Source organism: Heliangelus exortis, chromosome 1 (assembly GCF_036169615.1).
Source record: "Heliangelus exortis chromosome 1, bHelExo1.hap1, whole genome shotgun sequence".
Taxonomy (NCBI): Eukaryota; Metazoa; Chordata; class Aves; order Apodiformes; family Trochilidae; genus Heliangelus; species Heliangelus exortis.
In genome coordinates this window covers 26,481,155-26,500,780 of record NC_092422.1, presented here as the reverse complement: position 1 = coordinate 26,500,780, position 19,626 = coordinate 26,481,155, and the positions used below count along the sequence as shown (strand labels likewise).

The window sequence follows — 19,626 nt, the reverse complement described above, 5'->3', positions numbered from 1 at the left end:
CAAGAGTTTTAGCTCTTGTTTTCTCATCAGTTTTAGGAAACCAGTTGCAAGCACTGCATTTAGAAATTGTATGATAAACCTAAACCAACTATGTAACTCTAAACCCTCATTTCTTTTTATTTTGTCCAACAAGTGGTCATTGAAGGCCCATCCCCTGGAGTTGTTTATTTTGGGGGGTTGGAGAATCTTTGAACTTTAAGGTGGGATAACTTTATGGTTTGTTAGGTTTGAAATCCACAGAGGACGTGCAAAACCAAATGTATTTTAAATTAAATACCAGGATATCTGGCTGGATAGGGCAGTTTTCAAGCATTGTGTGCTCAGGGTAAATTGTTCTGTCTTCAGAAACAAATTTGGAAAACTGCATTCCTTGAAGAGACCTAGAGATAGGATTGCTGTCTGCATCCCAAGCTTGGGTGTCAGGGGCTGGTAAGATATTGCAGGACACAATATGTGTGCTGGGTAACTGCTGGGGGAGACAGGCACTGCTGAGAGACAGGCACTGCAGAGCAGCTGCAGCTCAGCCAAAGGGCTCTCTGGACAAACACTCTGCTTCTCCACAGCAGCAAATGTTCTGAGGAAGAGCAGAGGAACCAGGCTTGTACAATGGTTCATGCTCCATTTTCTTATATACCCTTTCAAATTTCCAGCATCTGCAGATTGATACTCATGCAGCCAAAAGCTCTGTATGTTTAATAGCCCCACTATAAATGTAACTTAAAGGTTAGCTTAATGCACTATGGCTCTGCTGTGCATTTGTGCAGAGCTGGAAGCATTCACTGCCCTTTATTATTCTCTGGCTACACACTGATAGCAGACACTGTGCAGAACAGAGCTACCCAAGGGGGTACAAAACTACTTCAAGTAGTGGAGCCAAGAAATCACTGCACCTGTTGGAGAAACCTAGTGGAAAGTCTCATTTCTCATTGCTTTCAGACTAATCCCCAAAAGAAAAAAAACCAAACCAGTCAAATCATCAGGCAGATGTTACCTGGAGTGTCTGCCCAGCCAGGGTGCATAACAGAGAAATGGATGTTTCTGTGAGCTTTTGCCCATTGTTCTGTCAAGACAACTTGCTGTCTCTAGGATAGAGCAAAAAGAGGCAGACTAGCAACAAGTTCAATAGCCTGACCACCAAGTTAGCTCCCAGGGAGATAAACTACACCATATATGCTGTAAGTACCAGGAGATTTATAAATAGCAGAGATGTATCCTTGCTCATCTTCACTGGATTTATTGGATACTTTTGTCAGAGACCACCATGGTCATTGCAATCCATATCCTGGCCACAATCCTACTTTTAAAGTGGTTACACCACTTTTACTGACCACATCTACTCGCTGCAGACTGCAGGTAAGGACTAAGCAGGCAGAAAATGTTTGTAAGCTGGAGAGTTTTCACCCCTTGAGACTTAAATCAAATCAAAAGAAAATCTAGCCACACTCTCTGTCCAAGATGGGAAGCACTCAGAGGTGTATGCCCATCCTACTCCTGAAGGTTACAGCTCTGTGCAGGTTGGATGCAATGGGGAAGCAGCAGTGAACAACAGGCTTCTTGCCAAGCAGATGGTACAAGCTGCCCAGAAAACCAGTGCTGGGCTTTTTTTTCACACCCATGGACTGTACCTTGTTTTGTGCATACACCATAGTTCCATCAAATGTCCCATTTCCAGACTGCAAGTCAGATATGTTTAATTTTTGAACTAGCATCCCCCCAGAAGAGACAGTTATCTGTAATTAAATGAATGAAAAGCAAATGAATGAAAAGCAAATGAATGAAAAATAAAAGCAGAACTCCCCACAACAAACACTCTCATGCAGGCAATGTGATCCTCAGGCCATATTTTGAAGACCTTAGGAGCAGGATTCCTCTGCATGCTCTTTGCATTGTGCTTGTGCTCACATGCAGAGCATACCTGGGGAGGAGTTGGAAGAAACAGAATTTTTTTAGAATGTGATTTTCAATCGAAGTGGTGTCAGCTCCACTGGGGGAACTTTGTGCTTCTTCCTTTTGAAAAGTAATTGGGACAAAGAATATAGCAGAACAGCACCATTAGTAGTTTATCTGTTTAGTATTTATAGAAGTTAATTAGAAAGCAAGAGGCGTTGTAATAAACTTAGGAATAATCAATTTTAAAATGCACCTGCTGCCCTGTTTTACACCATGATCTTCAAGGTTTTTTTAAGCCTATCCTCCTGCCACAGGTATTTTGCATTATACTGCAAGTAGTAACTTGCCCCAGGGAAAGGAAAAGAGGAAATTTCCAAAAGGAGTGTCTTACTCTGCTTTCCAATGAAGGGTGAGAGTAGCAGGCAGGAGTTTTGCCTTGGAGAAGGAGGAGTTCTGTTAGAGAAATCCAAGAGGATTCTAGAGATGCTGACAGCACTATAACTAATCCTGTATTGCTAGCACAAAGAAATGCTGTCACCAAAGAGAAGGTAAGAACAGTAAAACACCACTTTTCAACATCATCACAGACTCACCACTCTGGCATCAGCTTCTTTTTCCAGGAGGGGCAGCAGGGCAGTTGTCAGAATGTAGGTACCTACAAGACAAAGCAGACACTGATATCAGCTTTTCTGTTTTTAAAGAAGCTTTCTTCTCTCTCCATCTCCTATAACAACATCTGTTTAGTTCTAAACCACCATCTGAATATAAAGACTTTCTTGCTGCTTTACCTGAAGTGTGCCTGTTCAACTTAGAGTGGTCCACATTGCTTCACACTTCCCAAAAGGCACATCAGTTATTTTACAGACCTATATGTTTACTGTACTTATAGAACAAACTGATCACTGCATTCCAGCCATGACTGTGAAAGCAAAATGGCTTATGGACTTCTTGTGGAGCAGGGGCTGTTCAGCCTGGAGAAGAGGAGGCTCAGGGGAGACCTCATCACTCTCTACAACTCCCTGAAAGGAGGGTGTAGTCAGGTGGGGGTTGGTCTCTTTTCCCAGGCAACTCTCAGCAAGACAAGAGGGCACGGTCTCAAGTTGTGCCAGGGGAGGTTTAGGTTGGACATTAGAAAGAATTTCTTTACTGAGAGGGTGATCAGGCATTGGAATGGGCTGCCCAGGGAAGTGGTGGATTCTCCATCCCTGGAGATATTTAAAAAGAGACTGGATGTGGCACTCAGTGCCATGGGCTGGGAACTGCAGCAGTAGTGGATCAAGGGTTGGACTTGATGATCTCTGAGGTCCCTTCCAACCCAGCCAGTTTTATGATTCTATGATTCTATGATAGGTGGTGCCAGTGAAGAAACAGGGAATGCATTTCCCCTCCGTGAGTGGCATTTACAAGTGTATCAGTGAAGGGAACCATGCCTGGCACTTGTGTTTCTTTGGCCTTTGAATATTCACCTACGACTTCTCGCTGTGAAACCACTCAGAGCACCCTGACAATTCTGATTGGTGTTGCACACAAAATCTGCCTCTTAAATCCTCAGCATGACTGTTACAGAAGATAAGCAGCCTGGGGGGGGGGGAATATTAATGTTGGATGCCCCAGGCTGAGCTAAGATTACTTGGGGGAATTTAACCGTGTTCTTCCCCTCTCTTTTAACAGAGTTTATTTAGCATAGATTTTTACAGCACACAAATATTGTCCACTACAGTTGTTACCATGACTGGTGAAGTTTGTTATTCAAAACACTGTTCAGCAGCTAATGTGTTTGATTCAGACACACCCAGAGGTGTTTCACCTATTCAAGTGCAACACAGGGATTTTTGATTGTTTTTTATCAAATCAGAGACATTATTTTTTCCCTTTATACTGTTTTTTTTGTTGTTGTTGTTTTGGGGTTTTTTTTATCTGTTTAATTCAGAATTAATCTAGCCCCTTTAGTTTAGTGTTTTTGCACAGAGTAGAATACTCCTGCCTCTTTACAAATGGCTCTAGTTCAACAACTCTATGTCAGTGATACACGTATTTTTTTCCACAAGCTACCAAGGCCCCGTTAATCACTAAACATGAAGACATTTCAACATTTGTCTTTATAACCACTCTTCCACAGAGGCAATGAGATCACCCAGTTAAAGCACAGCATGTTTATAAATATGCTACCAAAGTCAAACGTGTGTCAAATGCTCAGTGAACAAACTGTTCAGCTCCTCCTTCAGTCACAACAATCTTCCTTTCCTCTGGATAATCAGAGGGACATTCAGATGCACATGATATATTTAAAATCCTGGCAAACCCAACAAAGCAAATGCAGAGCAGATGAGTAAATGCAGCCTGTCCTCAGCAGAAAATGCAAGCAGAGGCAGTTGCCAGGGAATAACAAGAGCCTGGATGTCTCCCCTGGTAGTGGCGGGGAGTCTGAACGGTGACATCATTAGGACAAGAACTCCCACTGATTGTCACGGGAGACTGCGCCCTGATGTTAAAAAAAAAAAAAAAAAAAAAAAAAAAATCACTTCAGTACAAGCTCAGAGCCTGGATTAAATTTTGATTTGCTATGGTTCTTCAAATGCAAAGTAACATCATGTCTTGGTTAAATAAGCTGCAGAGCTTATTTAAAGGCAGAGCTGCAATGCACCAGCATGACGATGCTTGATTTCACTGTCTCGCTAAATAAATTACAATTTAAGGGGCTTCAGTGTTGATTTGTTAATTCTAAAGGGATGCAAAGATGAATACATTAACATTGCCTTATTAACAACTGAATTTTGTGGGTTTTATCCAGCTGAATGAGAGAAATGTTCAATGCCTAAAATGCTGCTTATAGCAGCTACAGCTTGTCAGAAGTTTATGTGCTTATTTTCAAACCACAAACTAATGGCAAAGCCAGCATCTCCTCTCTTCCTCAAGTTTATTAAGAATTCAGTAAATCCCACAAAGCCAGAGCATTCTGTCTTTTTGTCTCACAAAACCACTTGCTCATTTGCTTTGAGACAGAGCACAGAAAAGACCAGTTCTGACCCCAGCTTCAAGCAATAATATCTCAAAACACAAAGAGACACAAAGCACTGAGCATTAAAACTAAAGCATTTCATTTCTCCCACTACTAAATATTTCACCAACTACTGTCCCTCTTTTAAGTGGTAACACAAACTCCTTAGTGCTTTAGCAAACTCTTGGATATTACACATTCTTATTTGTCCAGGCAAATCAGCCTGGACAAGAAATTTAGTGCAATAATAGTAGAATGGATATGCATTATTATTATTATTATTATTATTATTATTATTATTATTATTATTATTACTAATTAATAATAATAATAATAACAATAATAATAAGGCATATTGTTGGTAGGTTTCAGTATCATCAACTGAAACCTTCATATAAAAAGGAGGCACAAAGTTTGAAAGTTATGTTCAGACAAATAAGAATAATGCTGAATACAGCCAAGCTACAGGCCAGGTACAGCCATGTACCTCACAGCATGAATTTTGCCAAGCACAGCTGCACTGCAGCATCAGAAATACAGACATGAGTTTCTAAGCAGAAGGAGAAGCTGAAAATGTATGTGTTGCCTGGCATAGTCCTTATAAAATCATGGATCACATTAACAATATTAAAAAGAAAAAAGAAAAAAAAAAAAAAAAAGGAAATTTCTTCTTACTTTTACTAAAAAAATTTTGCTAGGAAAATCAAGACTGATTTGGTTGAAGACTACACTCCCCTCTCCCCCACTTAAGGAAATTAAGGCAACATCCAAACAATCTTTTTTCTAATACTTTATTAATATCATTGCACCAGGCATCTGCCTTTATGAAATGAACACTTCAACATGCTTCCTTAACACAAAAATAATTTGTCTGTTAAAGGAGAAATGACCTCCCACAGAGCTTAGTTAAAAATGGTAAAGCATTTCAAATGTGATTAATGCTTAAATATCACTGTGTTCAAACTACAGAGATTTTTTTTGAGGTTTCCTTTTTTTTAAAATTGATTCAGAAGACCAAGAGAGAACATAAAGCTAGATGGGGGGAAAGGCTATCAACAATGATGCACCTTGCATTGATAGAATTAAGTATTGGGAACCTTAGTAATCCTGTCCCTCTTCTGAGAGGACCTTCAGAATTCTGCCAGAAAAAAAGGAAGACTTTTTCCCTGGAAAACAAAAACTGACACTATTCCTGGGGGATTCTGCAGAAAGAAGGTTCTTGTGTTAAGGAGATACTCTGTAAGAGAAGGAACTGAGAGCCCTCTGGGACATATGGCAACTGGGAGCAGGATGTTTTTCTGAACAGTCCTTCTGGACTGCTGCCCATTTCTTGATCAGGTCTGAGGAGTGCCTGTAGGAATCAGCAGGCTACTCTGAATTACTCACATGGCAGAAACTCAAGCAGCAGCTTCTCTTGCAGAGGCATCTGGGCTAGAGATGAGTGTCCCTGGGTGCAGGGCAGGGAGCTATGAGAACACTTATAAGAGAGTGCTGGACATAGTTGTACTACCTGCAGCTACAATTGTTCAACAGCTCAGACTCTTACTGATCACTTTTTCCTGCTATTGAAAGGAAGGTGTATTGTCTACATGGCCCAAAAGCCACTGGTGTAACAAAAGAAAAAAAAAATGCAGTGAAATGGCATACAACACTTCCCTTTTCAAAGGAGAATTTGCTGTGCTACAACAGAATCCAGAAAAATAAATCTGGGAGCTTGCTCAGAAGCAGCAGCAATGTGGAAGGGGTTGAGTAACCACCCAATCTATCTCCCCCACACAGAGGATTTCATCTTTCCCTCACTGAGCTGAGGTGAAGAATTAAACTAGAGAAACCTACTTGACCAGCTACAGCCCTGTTCCATGTAACAAGTTTTGACACAGTACTTTCTGGACATGCTTTCTGGAGTTAAAGAGGCTCCTGGGACTAATGCATAATTTCTTTTAAAGATAAACATCCTTTCAACGTTTTATTTCTTTGGAAAAATTCCTCTAAGTTTTATGTCTGGAAGCTGAGCTCACATAATGGGAAATCATGTATAATACAGTGTAAGTAAAACCTTGCTGTAAGGATACAGCAGCTCTGCCACTGAACCAGCTCTTCAATACAGAAGATCAGACAGTGTGGGTTGTCAGCCTGTGCATTACATGTGGTAATTCCAGTAAAACCAACAAGCATGAGAGATGAGAACACACTTGATGAGAACACACTCTGTTCATACACACTCCCTCCCAAGTGCTGCTCACACGAATGCTCAAGTTTCATGTTTACTTGCTCAAAAATAATAATAAAAATCACTGTATTTAATCACTACACATTCCCTTGTGTCTTCTTTTCTAATTGCTCCTCTTGCTCTGAGGTCTCTATTTAGCTGAGTAATCTGATTGTGCTCTAATTAGCAACTGTGGTTTACAACTCAATACAGTGAACTCATCTGTCAACCTGTATGAGCAGTAAGTCACTGCTTTTGCTATCACAGAGTGAAACTTTAAATGATGCAAGAGTAGAAAATGAGGAGCTGTTACAGAGATAAACATTCAAGTCATATGCCAAGTTTTTTAAAAGAAACAACAACAAAAATACTACCAAAATCAGCTTGTTTCATAAATTCCAAAATAAAATCAGGCTACCTTTTGCATGACCTGAAGTAAAAGCTAAAGGGGTCTCCATGAAAAGCACTATTATTAGTAGTAGGGAAGGTAATTCTGCATGTTTTTGCAACACTCATCTCTTATGAGTTTATACCACAGTAAAAGCAAAATGAAAGCTCTCCCTATGCAATGGACAGTGCATTAGACACTGGTCTGCCCCACAGAAGGCTGCAAATCTTTCTGTATGAGAAAATGAAACTAAGCAAAACATAGAATAGTCCTAAGAGAAAATATAAATTAACACTCTGAAAGCAGATTTCCAAAACACTGGTGGTGTAATTCAGCTTTAGAGTTCTAAAACCTGGAAGACTCCTTAGGATTCGTATATTTCAGACTTGGAAATCAACAGGATATCACATATAATACTAGTACCTGAACACATACTCCTATCTGCATTTGAAGTGACCTCAAAACCTGTACTTCAAAATTGATTCATAAAGAAAATAATGGTTTCAGCAAAAGTAATACTATAAAGCTACTACCTGTTTATAGAATCAAATTAAGTGATGATGCAACTATTGCAGACTCAAGTGTCTTTGTGGATTCTAGATTAGTTTTTGCTTGATGTTCTATCTGGCAATTAGGGGTAAATTGTTGGTGAGGTTTTTAATCTGCTAACATGCAGATAAGGGCAGGCAGCCAGCACCATACTCAGGGAAATTTTCCATCTGCCTGAGCTTTGCAGTATTATTATGAACAGTGTTATTTCAACTGTGAAAAAAGTGGGAACAAAAAAAAAAAAAAAAACCAACCAGAACAACACACTTTTATTGTTCAGATTTCAATGGCTCATTCATCTGGTAAAAATCAGTTAAATTGTTTTGCTTTTCTTATGTCCAAATTTAAAAAAAATAATTAAAAAAAAAACAAAAAACAAACAAAACCTGACATTCTTCCTTGACCTGGTTATCTTTTCAAGCCTTCTATTCATCCAGATCCAAGTAAGCCACATCCCTGAGAACAAGATCAGGAATGTAGATTTTAGTGTGCTGCCTCAGAGGGCCAATTCCACCACACTACCAATAACTAAGAATGCACAGGAAAAGATGATGAACATGAAAGACAAAACAAAGGTTTACCTTTTCCTTGAATTACAAAGCTTAGCTTGCAAGGGTTCCTCTGTGTCCCAGGAGCTTAGGCTTCTGTATAGCAAGCAGATGTTCAATTATATTCAACCTTAGCCTTTCATGAAGAAACTCTCATCCATAAGTTTCTAAGGTCTTTAGAAAGAAAATTGGTTTTAAGAGTCCTCTTTTCAGATGTAAGGTTGTCCTGCCAGAGATCAGGCACTGACCTTACACAGAATGACAGCTGCTAAACAAGCTGCTTGACTTCCAATTATTTCAGAACACAGTTCACCAGGGCACACTGACTTGTGTGAAACACCAGGTAGATATATTGTTTATGTGTAGGGAAAAGACTGACAAATATCCATGCAGATCAAGCAAACTGCCATAAATGGGGTGTATACAGAAAAGTATTTTATTTACTCTGTGTTTATTTCTTCTTGTCCTACCCCCTCCTGCACACAGAGTAAATGTATACATCTATATTATTAAAATATGAGAGCACATCAGACTGAAGAAAAGATGTGTCATTTATTTATCTCCCAGTGTATTTTAGCATCCCCTCAGCTGGTAAGTAGCAAAAAAACCAAAATGTAACACATATGCCAGCCTTCCACATCAAGCAAGTGTTTAGTAAAGTGAAGCAAAACAGAGGAACAAGGACTGTGTCAGCTAAATGTCTAGTGCTTCAATAAGAACACACTTTTCTTGCCTCCACTTGCCTAGCAAGGCTGTCAGGTTGGTTTTGGTTTTGTTTTGTTGTTTTTTCCCAGAATGACTGAATACTGTCAGTTTGAATAGTCTTTGCTGAGAAATTTACTAAAACAAAACACCAAAAGCAAGCAAACAAACAAAAAAACAACCCCAACAAAACCACCAAAAACTTCACAAAAACAAGAATTAAGTTAAAAATATTAAAAAAAAAAAAAAAAAAAAAAAAAAAAAAAAAAAAAAGTGTTGACTCAAAGGTCTGAGAGTCTCTTCATGAGACATGATTGCTTGTCCCTGTCCAGCTCCTCAACACAACCCTGAGTACAAAGACAGCCCACAGGAGGAAAAGGGCAACAAAACATAAATTAAAGGCCACACAATTAAAATCTGCCCATCAAGATTGGCAGCTCCCCAGGAAACCTCCCATATTACCCCAAGCCAGTCGTTCATTTTCATACTGAAGGTGTAAGTCAGCCAGCAATGTGCCATTTCAGCCCCATGTCTGGCTGGTGCTCCCACATTAGTCTAAGTGCTCCTCAGCTATTCTGCTCTCTCCACCTTCATTAAGCTTCACCAGCAATCACAGCAATAAACCTTGGGGATCTAGCAGGGGGAATAATGCCAGACATTTTCTGTGACAGCAACAAGACAACCACAAGCCACGTGGCATTTGTGCCTGAGCCTCATTTTAAGGATGTTTAGGCACCAGCCTGGATACAGCTGCTGCTGCCTGCTCAGAGCAGTTTATGGTTTGAACTTGAATATCAACCTGAATTTTGCATTTTCATGACCTTCAACCACCTGTATATTCTGACTACACCAGAGAGGCCTCTGCATTTCCTTTTCCAGTGACCTGTCCTACATCAGCCAGTCAGTGGTTAACATTAAGTGAAGTCTATTTTCTATTCTAACCAGTATTATCTTTCTGCATATTCATTTTATCTGCCAGAGGACTTACACATTAATATTTGTCCCACATATAACTAAGAAAAGATGATATGAAGTATGAGTATTTTCAGAAGTCAGTTCAATTAGAACTCGTAACATCCATTAAGCTTGAAAAGAGACAAACAAGTCAGTCAAGGGGCAAATGTTCCTAGCCTGGATTTAAAAGCTCTGCAGCACGTTAGACACCTAAATGAACAGTGCTACAGTTTATAGAAATGTTAATCAGATACAGAATTCACAGGTTCTGCTCTGCATTTTAAGCACTTTATAGTTCAGAGCTTGCATTCTTAGGTAGTTGCAACTTACACACTCCTTCATTAGACCAGAGCACCAAGATCCAGGGCAGAAACAAACATGTGAAAGAAACATCTAAGGAACACCCTGCATGTGAAGATTTGGAAAACAAAAAAAAAAAAATTCTCATCTCATTTCTGCAGAAATCAAGCAATCATGAGATACTGTTTCCATGCTGCTGCCCAGGGGACAACTGCAGCTTTTCAAAACAAGGGCCTCAAGTCCATGTCACTCTTTAGGCTTTTGTGTGTTTCCCCAGAAAAGCTAAGAGAGGAAATTAGTTTGTTCTCTCCGACCACATTCCAGTTTACAGCCAACCTATATACTAGCCACATCTAATTTAGCCAAGTTTTTCTCTGGGAACCTACAACCACAGATAGTTACTGATACAAAAACAAGTTCTCCAAAGAAAAGCACAGCCAAAGTTACAGTGTTTATGGAAATGGCTTAACACAGCATCTCCTTTGACGTGCACTTCTCCACACAGCTTTCTGCAGCTACAACTCCAGATTTATTGCCCTATATCTAACTTTGAAGAAAAAAACCCCTACCCTGTTGATAGCATGGTCCTTCATGTGTGTCTGACCTTCAAGCACAGAAGCTTTCTCTTGCAGCCTCCTCCAGCTCAACTAAATCTCACTGTGTTATACAAGCTTCACAATTAAATCCATACTGTTTCCTAGATAGAACCAGTCTAAACAACAACCCAGTCCTTGTATGAACTCTGCAGAAGTTGGACAGAGGATGAGTTACCTGTTTTACCTTATCTTTCAAATTTGCAGGTCACCCCCTTGACCTTCTTATACAGTCATGCAGCAAGCCAATAAAGGAGATCTATCCATAGCATTCATAAAAGATAATAAAAGCATTTTCCTAGTTCAGTACAATCATAATTCAGCTTCCTCTGTGCAGCTGTGTATCTCTAGTGTGACTGATTTAAAGCTGGGAAAATATAAAAGCAGAACTTGCTGCTTCTACTTGTTTGATAAAATCTAAATCAAGTGATGCACCAGTACAGTTCCTCAGCAATTAATCTCCTCAATGTTTAAAACTAAACTAAAACAGATTGCATGTTCAGACTGTTTTATTTGTTTCACTCAGCTTCTCTCCAGACAAACTGCATCTTTGCACATTGCTGGAATTTTGTTTGGAAGACCACAAGAGGATTAAACTGATTTAAGGTGAATAAATTTCTCAAGGTAGAAGTTCTTGTAGTCCTGCAGCCAGGGGAAACTTGATGGCAAAACTGAAATTAATTTTGAATTTTGACCACAAGAAACAGAAAAAATTTTAGCTCAAGACTAACCTGAAGAAAATGAACCTATGCCTTTATTCTTGAATTAATTGTGAGTTTAAGGTGATGACATTTGCAGAAAAAACAAGCTGTATGCACCACATCAGTTAAGCACAGAACATTTGGATGTAAAATGTTAGTTTTCAAAAGTAGATAGAAGGTAAGGAAGCAACACAGGAAAAAGACTAAGAATAAAACCCAGCAATGGTTTCCAGCTTATATCAGTTCTATAAATACCTGATCTTTATACCCTAAACTTCCCCCTTCCTCATCCCAGATACTGATGAACAGGAGGGAAACACAGAAACAAAACACCACAGCTCCTCCTTAATGTGTCCCTTCTAAATATATTAAAGAGTTTCTTGAGAAAGCCACAGACCCTGCATGGAGACAGAGGGAAAAGAGTGGTGGCTGATGCTACCATCACACCTCTCCTGCAGCTTTCAGCCCTAGAGGTGTCAGTTGTGGCAGGCAGGTCTCTCTGCTGACTGGCTGGCTGTTTGCTCATGTATTTCCCATAGTTTTTATGGGGGAATCTTCCCTTTAGCTTGCAGTCTTCCCTGGTCATCCATATCTTGTCTTTCCCCCTTTATAGCTCCCCTTAATTTGTCCCTTTTATACTACCACCACAAAGTTCATGGGATAGGCCCCTTAAATGTGGAGTGCCTAAGACTTCCCCAGTTCTGTTCCATCACTTGATCACAGATATTGCATCTGCTTTAAGTGTCCAGGACACCATGTAAAGCACACCCTTCCTACACAGTGCCTCTGCCACCTCAAAGAGGGCTGTTCAAGCCTACAGAAACATTTGAATGCCTTCTAAACATTTGATGCTGCTCCAAGATCTATCCAAGCCCCAAGAGCACACTTACTACAAAGAGAGCATCATTAGCAGCACTAATTTGTACAACGTTTCCTAGCAAATTTCATAATCAATTTTAATTAAATTTTATCTGTATTTGTCCTCTGCTGCTACGATAAATAAAGGCATTGATATGAGAACAACTGAAAAAAATGGAGAAATTTTTAAAAATGACATTGCAACCAAGCTGTAATGTCTATTCTTTCCCTTTCTTGCATCCTCCCTGGCATAGCAATGGTGTGATCTCTCTCTGAGCAGGAATAGGTGTCTTAGGAACTCAGCTGTAAAAACATACATGTGTAACAAAAATTAGCATATTTGAAAACTAAGCCTTCAATACTCACCCAAAGTGTTTGTTGCAAAGTTCTTTTCAAGTCCATCTTCTGTTAATTCTCTATTATTCACCATACATCCTGCATTGTTGATCTGTAAGACAACTCCTGTAAACAAATATAATCTACACAAATATAGACAAAGTAGTTCATGATTAGTTTTGTTTTCTGACATTGCAACAAAAAGCTACAAACTGTTTCAATGAACCATGCCATTCACCTCTCAGCCATTGCTCACTAAGGTTTTTCACAAAAGAAAGGCTCTCTAGAGAAATGAGTCACTTAAACTAAGAGCCAATGGTCCCCAGTGCCTTCCTCCATATTTTAAAACAATTTCCTCACAGAAAATAACATGCTAGCTGTAGAGCAGCTATTAGAAAATACATATGCAGTGTAGTTTGTTGGTCTCACCTGAGATACACACTGATCCCACACTGTCTGTGCTACGTGGTGATGTGTTCTGCTAGAGATTTCTGTATCAGGGAAAATTCACCAAGGGAAGCTGTCTGACACGCAGCCTGTGTCCACAGGCACCCCCACCACCTTCAGCAAATTAAATTAATTAGCTCCAAACTTGGCAGCAGTTTAGCCAGGTCAGCAGGTTAGCCCTGAGAAGAGCAGAGCTAACCAGCAGAGGTTCATATTATTGACTTTGTAACCTGGTTGTATGGAGCACAGCTTTTCTCTGCCTGGCAACCCTGCAGAGATATCCCACCTGACTGGCCTGGTGCTGAAGCAGCAGAGTACCACACACCACAGATGGGAAGGCAAAACCTCATGAATATTAAGCAGCTTCCTGTGTGTAGCCAGCATATTCTCAGACACTTCTTTCTCTGCCTTACCTTCTAAAGAAAGCTGAAGGTTTTCTTTCCCACATCAAAAAGAGATCTGCCCCTAAATACCTCCTTGCTCTTTCATTGCCATTCTTCACAACTTGTTTTCCAATTGTTATCAAATTATTATTCCAGTTGTTACCAATTCCCTCATCTACTAAGCACCAAAACAGCTGCTACAGGTGCCTCACTTTTACTACACCCCTTGGAGCATATTTCCACTGCTAAATGAAGAGGAGAGGATACTGAGCCCTTTAGCATCCTTGCTGCTTAACTGTTAGCTCACTCCCTGGCTTGGTTTTAGACTGCTCTAACCAGATTTTCTATAAAAGTTTAATCTTTACAAGGGATTAGCTCAAAGCAAGTGTAATCTGCCTGTGGGAGGAGGCATCAGTCCCTGCCATACTCTTTGTAGCAGAATATGCAGAGTCTATCTAAAGGCCACTATGTTTACACAGTGAGAACCTCAAAAGATGCAGATGAAAAAATACTGCATTTCTCTATTTTATTTTACATCCCATTTGCATATGTCAACTGTGAGTAGACAAGGGAAAACAGACCATGGAGACTGTTGCAGAAACATCTAGACAAAATTAAGCAGAGGACTATAGGTCAAATTGTAAAATCTAGACTACCCACTGGACAAGTTCAGAGGCTACACACTCCAAAGAAAGACACATGATTTAAGCATGCAGACTTACCAACACATGTAATTTATGTTCAGCTTTGAATTTTTCAGCAAACTTCCAGATTTCCTTGGGATTAGATATATCCAAAATATGCAAGAAGATATTCTAAAGGGAAAAAAAAAAGAAAGCTATGATCCACATGTAGAAAGAATAGACACTGTTCACTACTAAGGTCTGTCCAGGTGAAAAGGTATTTAAGAAGTATGGAAAAAATATTATCTCCAGAACACAATCAAAATACTTATGGTTAATAAAGACCACTGGGAAATATAATTCTAGGCTTTAAAACATGTTAGTCACTTGATTTAGTGACTTCTGTTATATATATTACATATATATATATATGTATACTGCTGTAGTTTATTAATCCTAATTTATTAAAAGAGAACCCTACTTAGATAAATGTAGGTGACAGGCAGGCAGGCATAGCAGAGAACCAGAAAAATATTGCAAGGCTTGTAAAGCCTCTGTTTAAACAATTCTTACAGCAGCTTCCTCTTTAGCTGAAAGCTGCTCCCCAAACCAATGCTCAAGGTCACAGCATCAGAGAATAATTTAGGTTGCAAGGGACCTCTGGAGGTGGCTTTGTCCCACTCCTATCTCAAGGCATATAACAGAGATCAGGCTGTCCAGGGAAGTTTTATTTTCAAAGATGGACATTCACCAGCTTCTCTGAGCACCCTGCTTCAGTGTTTTGCCACCCTCATAGTGAAAAAAAAAAAATAAATTTCCTACTACCAAGGGAAGAATTTTTCACTGTTACAACCTATGTCTGGTGCCTCTAGTCCTTTCACTGCAGCCCTCCAAGAGAAGCATGACCCTGCCTTACCTACACCCTCCCATCATGTACCTTCAGGTCAAAGCAAGACCTCTCTCACTCAGCCTTCTCTTCTAAACACTGAGCAAAAGCAGCCATCTCAGCCTCTCCTTGCACATCATGTGTCCCATCTTCCTAGTCACCTCAAAAGCCCTCAACTGGACTTGCTCCAGGACATCAATGATTTCCTCATGCCAGGGAGCCCGAAATTGGGCACAGGACTCCTGCTGTGGTCTCACAAAAGCTTAACAGAGAGGAAGATGCAATTCTCTCAGTCCACTGGCTATGCCACTCACTCAAGGACAACTTGTCACCTCCAGGTCCTTTTCTGCAATGCTGCTTTCCAGACAGCTAGTGCCAGCCTGTACTGCTCCACAGGGTTATTCCATCCCAGGGCAGGGTTGTGCGTCAGCTGTTGGTGACCTTCAAGAGGTTCCTGTCAGCCTGTTTTCCCACCTGCTAAATCCCTCTGAATAGCAACCTCATTCTCCATCTCTCCTCCCTGTGCCATTTGAAATCATCTGCAATCTGACGAAGATTTCACTTTGCTCCATCATCCAAGTTGTTAAAAGAGGTATGAAACAGTTTTTTTCCTCTGCATTGATTCACGAGGGACACAACCTAAAAAAAGTTAACTGCTCAACTTTGTACTACTGATTACTGCTTTCAGAGCCAAATGTTCCAGACAGTTTTCCACCCAGCTTGCTATCCAGCCATTCAACCTACATCTCTCCAAACTGGCAAGAGGGATGCTATGGCAGATCCTGTAAAAGCCTGGGCAGAGTTAAGGAAAGTGGCAAGCACTGCTCTCTACTTGTCCATAGGCAGTCATCCCACCAAAAGGCAGCATCCAAGATGGTCATTCCAGGTTTGACCTTGTGAGTAAATCCACAAGAGTTTTTCTCAGTCACATTCCTCTCTTTCATAGCTTCTGTAAAGGATTTGCTTCATAGTCTTCCTGGGGAGCCATGTGAGGCTGACTGACCTGTAGTTCCCCCAGTCCCGTTTGCCTCTTTTGAAGATGAGTGTTTGCCTTTTCCCAGTTTACAGGAAGCATCTCCCACTTTAAGAAGGTTTGCATTGAAGATCAATCAGGTTTATCATGGCCTTTTGCTCTCCACAGCTGTCTCCCATGGATCCTGCCAACCAGGTCCATAAAAAAAAAGAAAATCTGCTTTTCTAATAAGAAAGACTGTACTTCTACTACTCAGCATGTCTCAGTCTTAAATTCCAGTCTCATGGCCACTTCAGTCAGACTTACTTATAGCAGTTCCAGAAGAGATCACCCCTAGCTGGCTTGTCCAACACTCAGATCAACAAATTGTCCTCAATGCTTTCTAGAAATCTCCTGGATTGTTTATGCCCTGCCATGGTGCTAGCAGGTATTAGGCTGGTTCAAGTGTTCCATGAGTACCCAGACCTGTGATCATGCTGCTTCCCTAGCCCTCTGAAAAAAGGCTCCATCTACCCCCTCTACTTCATCAGGCAGTCTGAAGGAGACACCCACCAGGACATCATTCACAACAATCTGACCTCTGTGCCTATACCTATAAGCTCTCAGTTGGCTCACTGCCCATTTCAGAAAAAAGCTCCATGCAGTCAAGCTACTCCTTTGTGTAGAGCATAACTCCTCCTCCTTGTCCTCCCCGCTTGCCCTTCTAATGGGCCAGCACTCTGCTCCACCTCAGCACTCTGCTCATGCCAACCATGTCTCTATAACCCCAGAGAGATCACAGCTCTGCAGTCATGCATGGATTCCTGTTTGTTTCTTATGCTATGTGTATTCATGTACAGGCATCTGAGATTGCCCCCAGTCATATTATTTTCACATGAAAACTGACAGCCTCCTCCATTTTGCTGTCCCTTAGATACATACTCACTGTCCTCATGCTTCTTCTGGGTTTGGTCACTATCCCCCAATGAAACCAGTTTAAAGCCCTCCTCATTAGCTTAGCAAACCTGTTGGCAAAGATACTCTTGATTCACTTTGCTCATTTCTCAGAGAAAGTCAAAGAGGTCATAAAGACCAAAGACAAAATGACAAAGGCAGACTGGCACCAGTTGCACATTCAGGTGTTGACCTGCATAGGCTGGGTGCATATGCTCCTAACCCAGCACTTTCCTTTCACTAAAAGGATTTAGGAGAGCACTACTTGGGCACCCACACTCTTCACTCTCTGTAAGCACTCCTGATAAATGAAGGTCACCTCATGCCCATGTGCTTGAGTAACAGGAGGTCCCAGTCTGAGGTCAAGACAAGCCTCAGCAGACTCTCCACAATACCCCAGATGGAGTTCCCAGCAAATACCAAACACTCAAGGCATCAAGACTCTAGATGGCTGCCTCTGTCCCCCAGGGATTAGAGTCTCTGGCCATTATCCCAGTGCCAACAACAGTTCAGGTTAATCTGTTTCCAACACCTCCCCTGACAGAGCTTGTTCTTCTTTATCTGTTGCCATGGCACCATAAGTGCTATAAATGCACATCTGTAGGCAGATGCAGCCTGCTTTCTGTTGCCAGCAGCCACAAGCTTCCATTCCTCCTCATCTCAGGAGTCTCTATCCACCACTTGTTCAAGCACAGCTTCCAGATGTTCCTCCATGCAAGGTGAGCTTTGTGGTCTTCTACTCTGCAAAGACCTTTTCAACCTCCTGCCTCTGTTCCCTATGGTTATACAGCCTGCTCACCTCCTGCTGTTGCTTCACCTGGCATCCCAGCACCTGGGTCACAGCAGAACACAACAGATGAAGCTACAATCATCCTCTGCTCCAGGCTCAGGGAAAAGTACCAGTCCCTCCCTGCAGCCCAACATCTGCCTCATCATTCCTCTGAGCACTGTCTGGACCAGCCTTCCACTTGCCAGGCACAGTCACTCCAACCAGAGCAGGAGAGCAGGCTCTCAGGTGCATCATTTCACCCACACCAGCTGTCTGAGTGTTAAGTGCCTTCTCCACTCCCTTCCATGCTAAATGCTGCATTAACTGCTAAATCATAGAATGGTTTGGGTAGGAGGGGCCTTAAAGATCATGCAGTCCCAACAACCCTGCATCAGCTACTACTAAATCAGTTACTACTAAATCAGGTTGTTTCATGCCTCATCCAATCTGATTTTCAGCACTTCCAGGGATGAGGCATCCACACCATCCACACCTGTTCCAGTGTCCCACCACCCTCACACTGTATCCTTATTAATCACCCCATGCCAAATCAGTCTTGCAATGTTTTGAAATACTATGGCCAAGAATGTGAATGCATTAGAATAAATAAAACTTTAAAAAAAAGGAAAAGCTTGACATAAAGTGAAATTGTAATTTTCTAAACCACTAATCCTAGAAGTATTTCCTTTATCCAAAAGATCAAAACCCTATTACTGTTTTTTACAGGCAATTCTCTTGCTTTTTGCAGGTCTGTGTTCTACCTAGTACAAGAACGGTGGCATTTATCAGCATACAAAAGGCATGTCAACTCCTACTCTTTTTCTAGATAGCACTTAGTCTCAAAGTCTCAAAGACAAACCACAGATAGTCTTATGATGTGTCTCAGGAAAAGGCAGTTCTAAAATAATTATGCAGAGGATGTGTTCTCATGCAAAACAACATATAATCATTAAAGGACCTCCTCTCTTTCCAAGTTGTTTCTTTAAATACTCATTATACAAGCAAATGAGATAAGTGAAGAAGCTAAGAAAATTATAAGGAGTTATTCCCTGCCTATAATTCTGCTTCCCTGCAGACAAACACATGGCTTCTTCTCTCTAGGCACTGGATTTCAGCTCCTTAGTTGAATCAGGTCAGAATTTTCTCATTTTATAGTGTTCATTTCTGACCAAAAACTTATCACTTCACTTAACACTAAGTGGATACCTCTCTAAAAACTTTCTACTTTACCTCTTAGAACAGAAGAGCTGAAGTTTTTTTGGAAAAAAAAAACCTATTTTCTTTTTAGTAATTCTACTTTTCAATTATTCTCTTGTAAGTAACTGTGCTTTTTAAAACCAGCAGCACGGTTTTCAGTCAGTGTCTGTTTCTAGGGCCGATAACACTCAATGTCCAATTTCAATGTCCAGTTATTGCTGGAGAGTAGAATGTGGGACCAAGGTCACTGCTTGGTTCTGCTGAATTTCTTGTGCACCAGAAACGAAAAGGGGTAAAAAGGGTCACAGTTGCAACCCTCCTGTGGGGAGAAGTGGACTGAAAAGGTGACCCAAAACTGACCAAACGAAGTATTCCTCTCATACACATCA

The 19,626-nt window shown here is 40.8% G+C and overlaps 1 protein-coding gene across 2 annotated transcripts in view; it reads right to left on the bottom strand.

Annotated features, from left to right (window-relative positions):
• The window catches only part of DHRS12 (dehydrogenase/reductase 12), a 29,321-nt gene that overhangs the window by 3,953 nt on the left and 5,742 nt on the right, over nucleotides 1-19,626 (bottom strand). For both annotated transcript variants that reach the window (XM_071738670.1, XM_071738675.1), the window contains 5 exons: nucleotides 14,579-14,671; nucleotides 13,057-13,138; nucleotides 2,484-2,545; nucleotides 1,626-1,730; nucleotides 992-1,082 (listed from right to left, as the gene is read on the bottom strand). In XM_071738670.1, coding sequence (XP_071594771.1) covers nucleotides 992-1,082; nucleotides 1,626-1,730; nucleotides 2,484-2,545; nucleotides 13,057-13,138; nucleotides 14,579-14,671 — 433 coding nt within the window. The remainder of the gene's footprint in view (nucleotides 1-991; nucleotides 1,083-1,625; nucleotides 1,731-2,483; nucleotides 2,546-13,056; nucleotides 13,139-14,578; nucleotides 14,672-19,626) is intronic.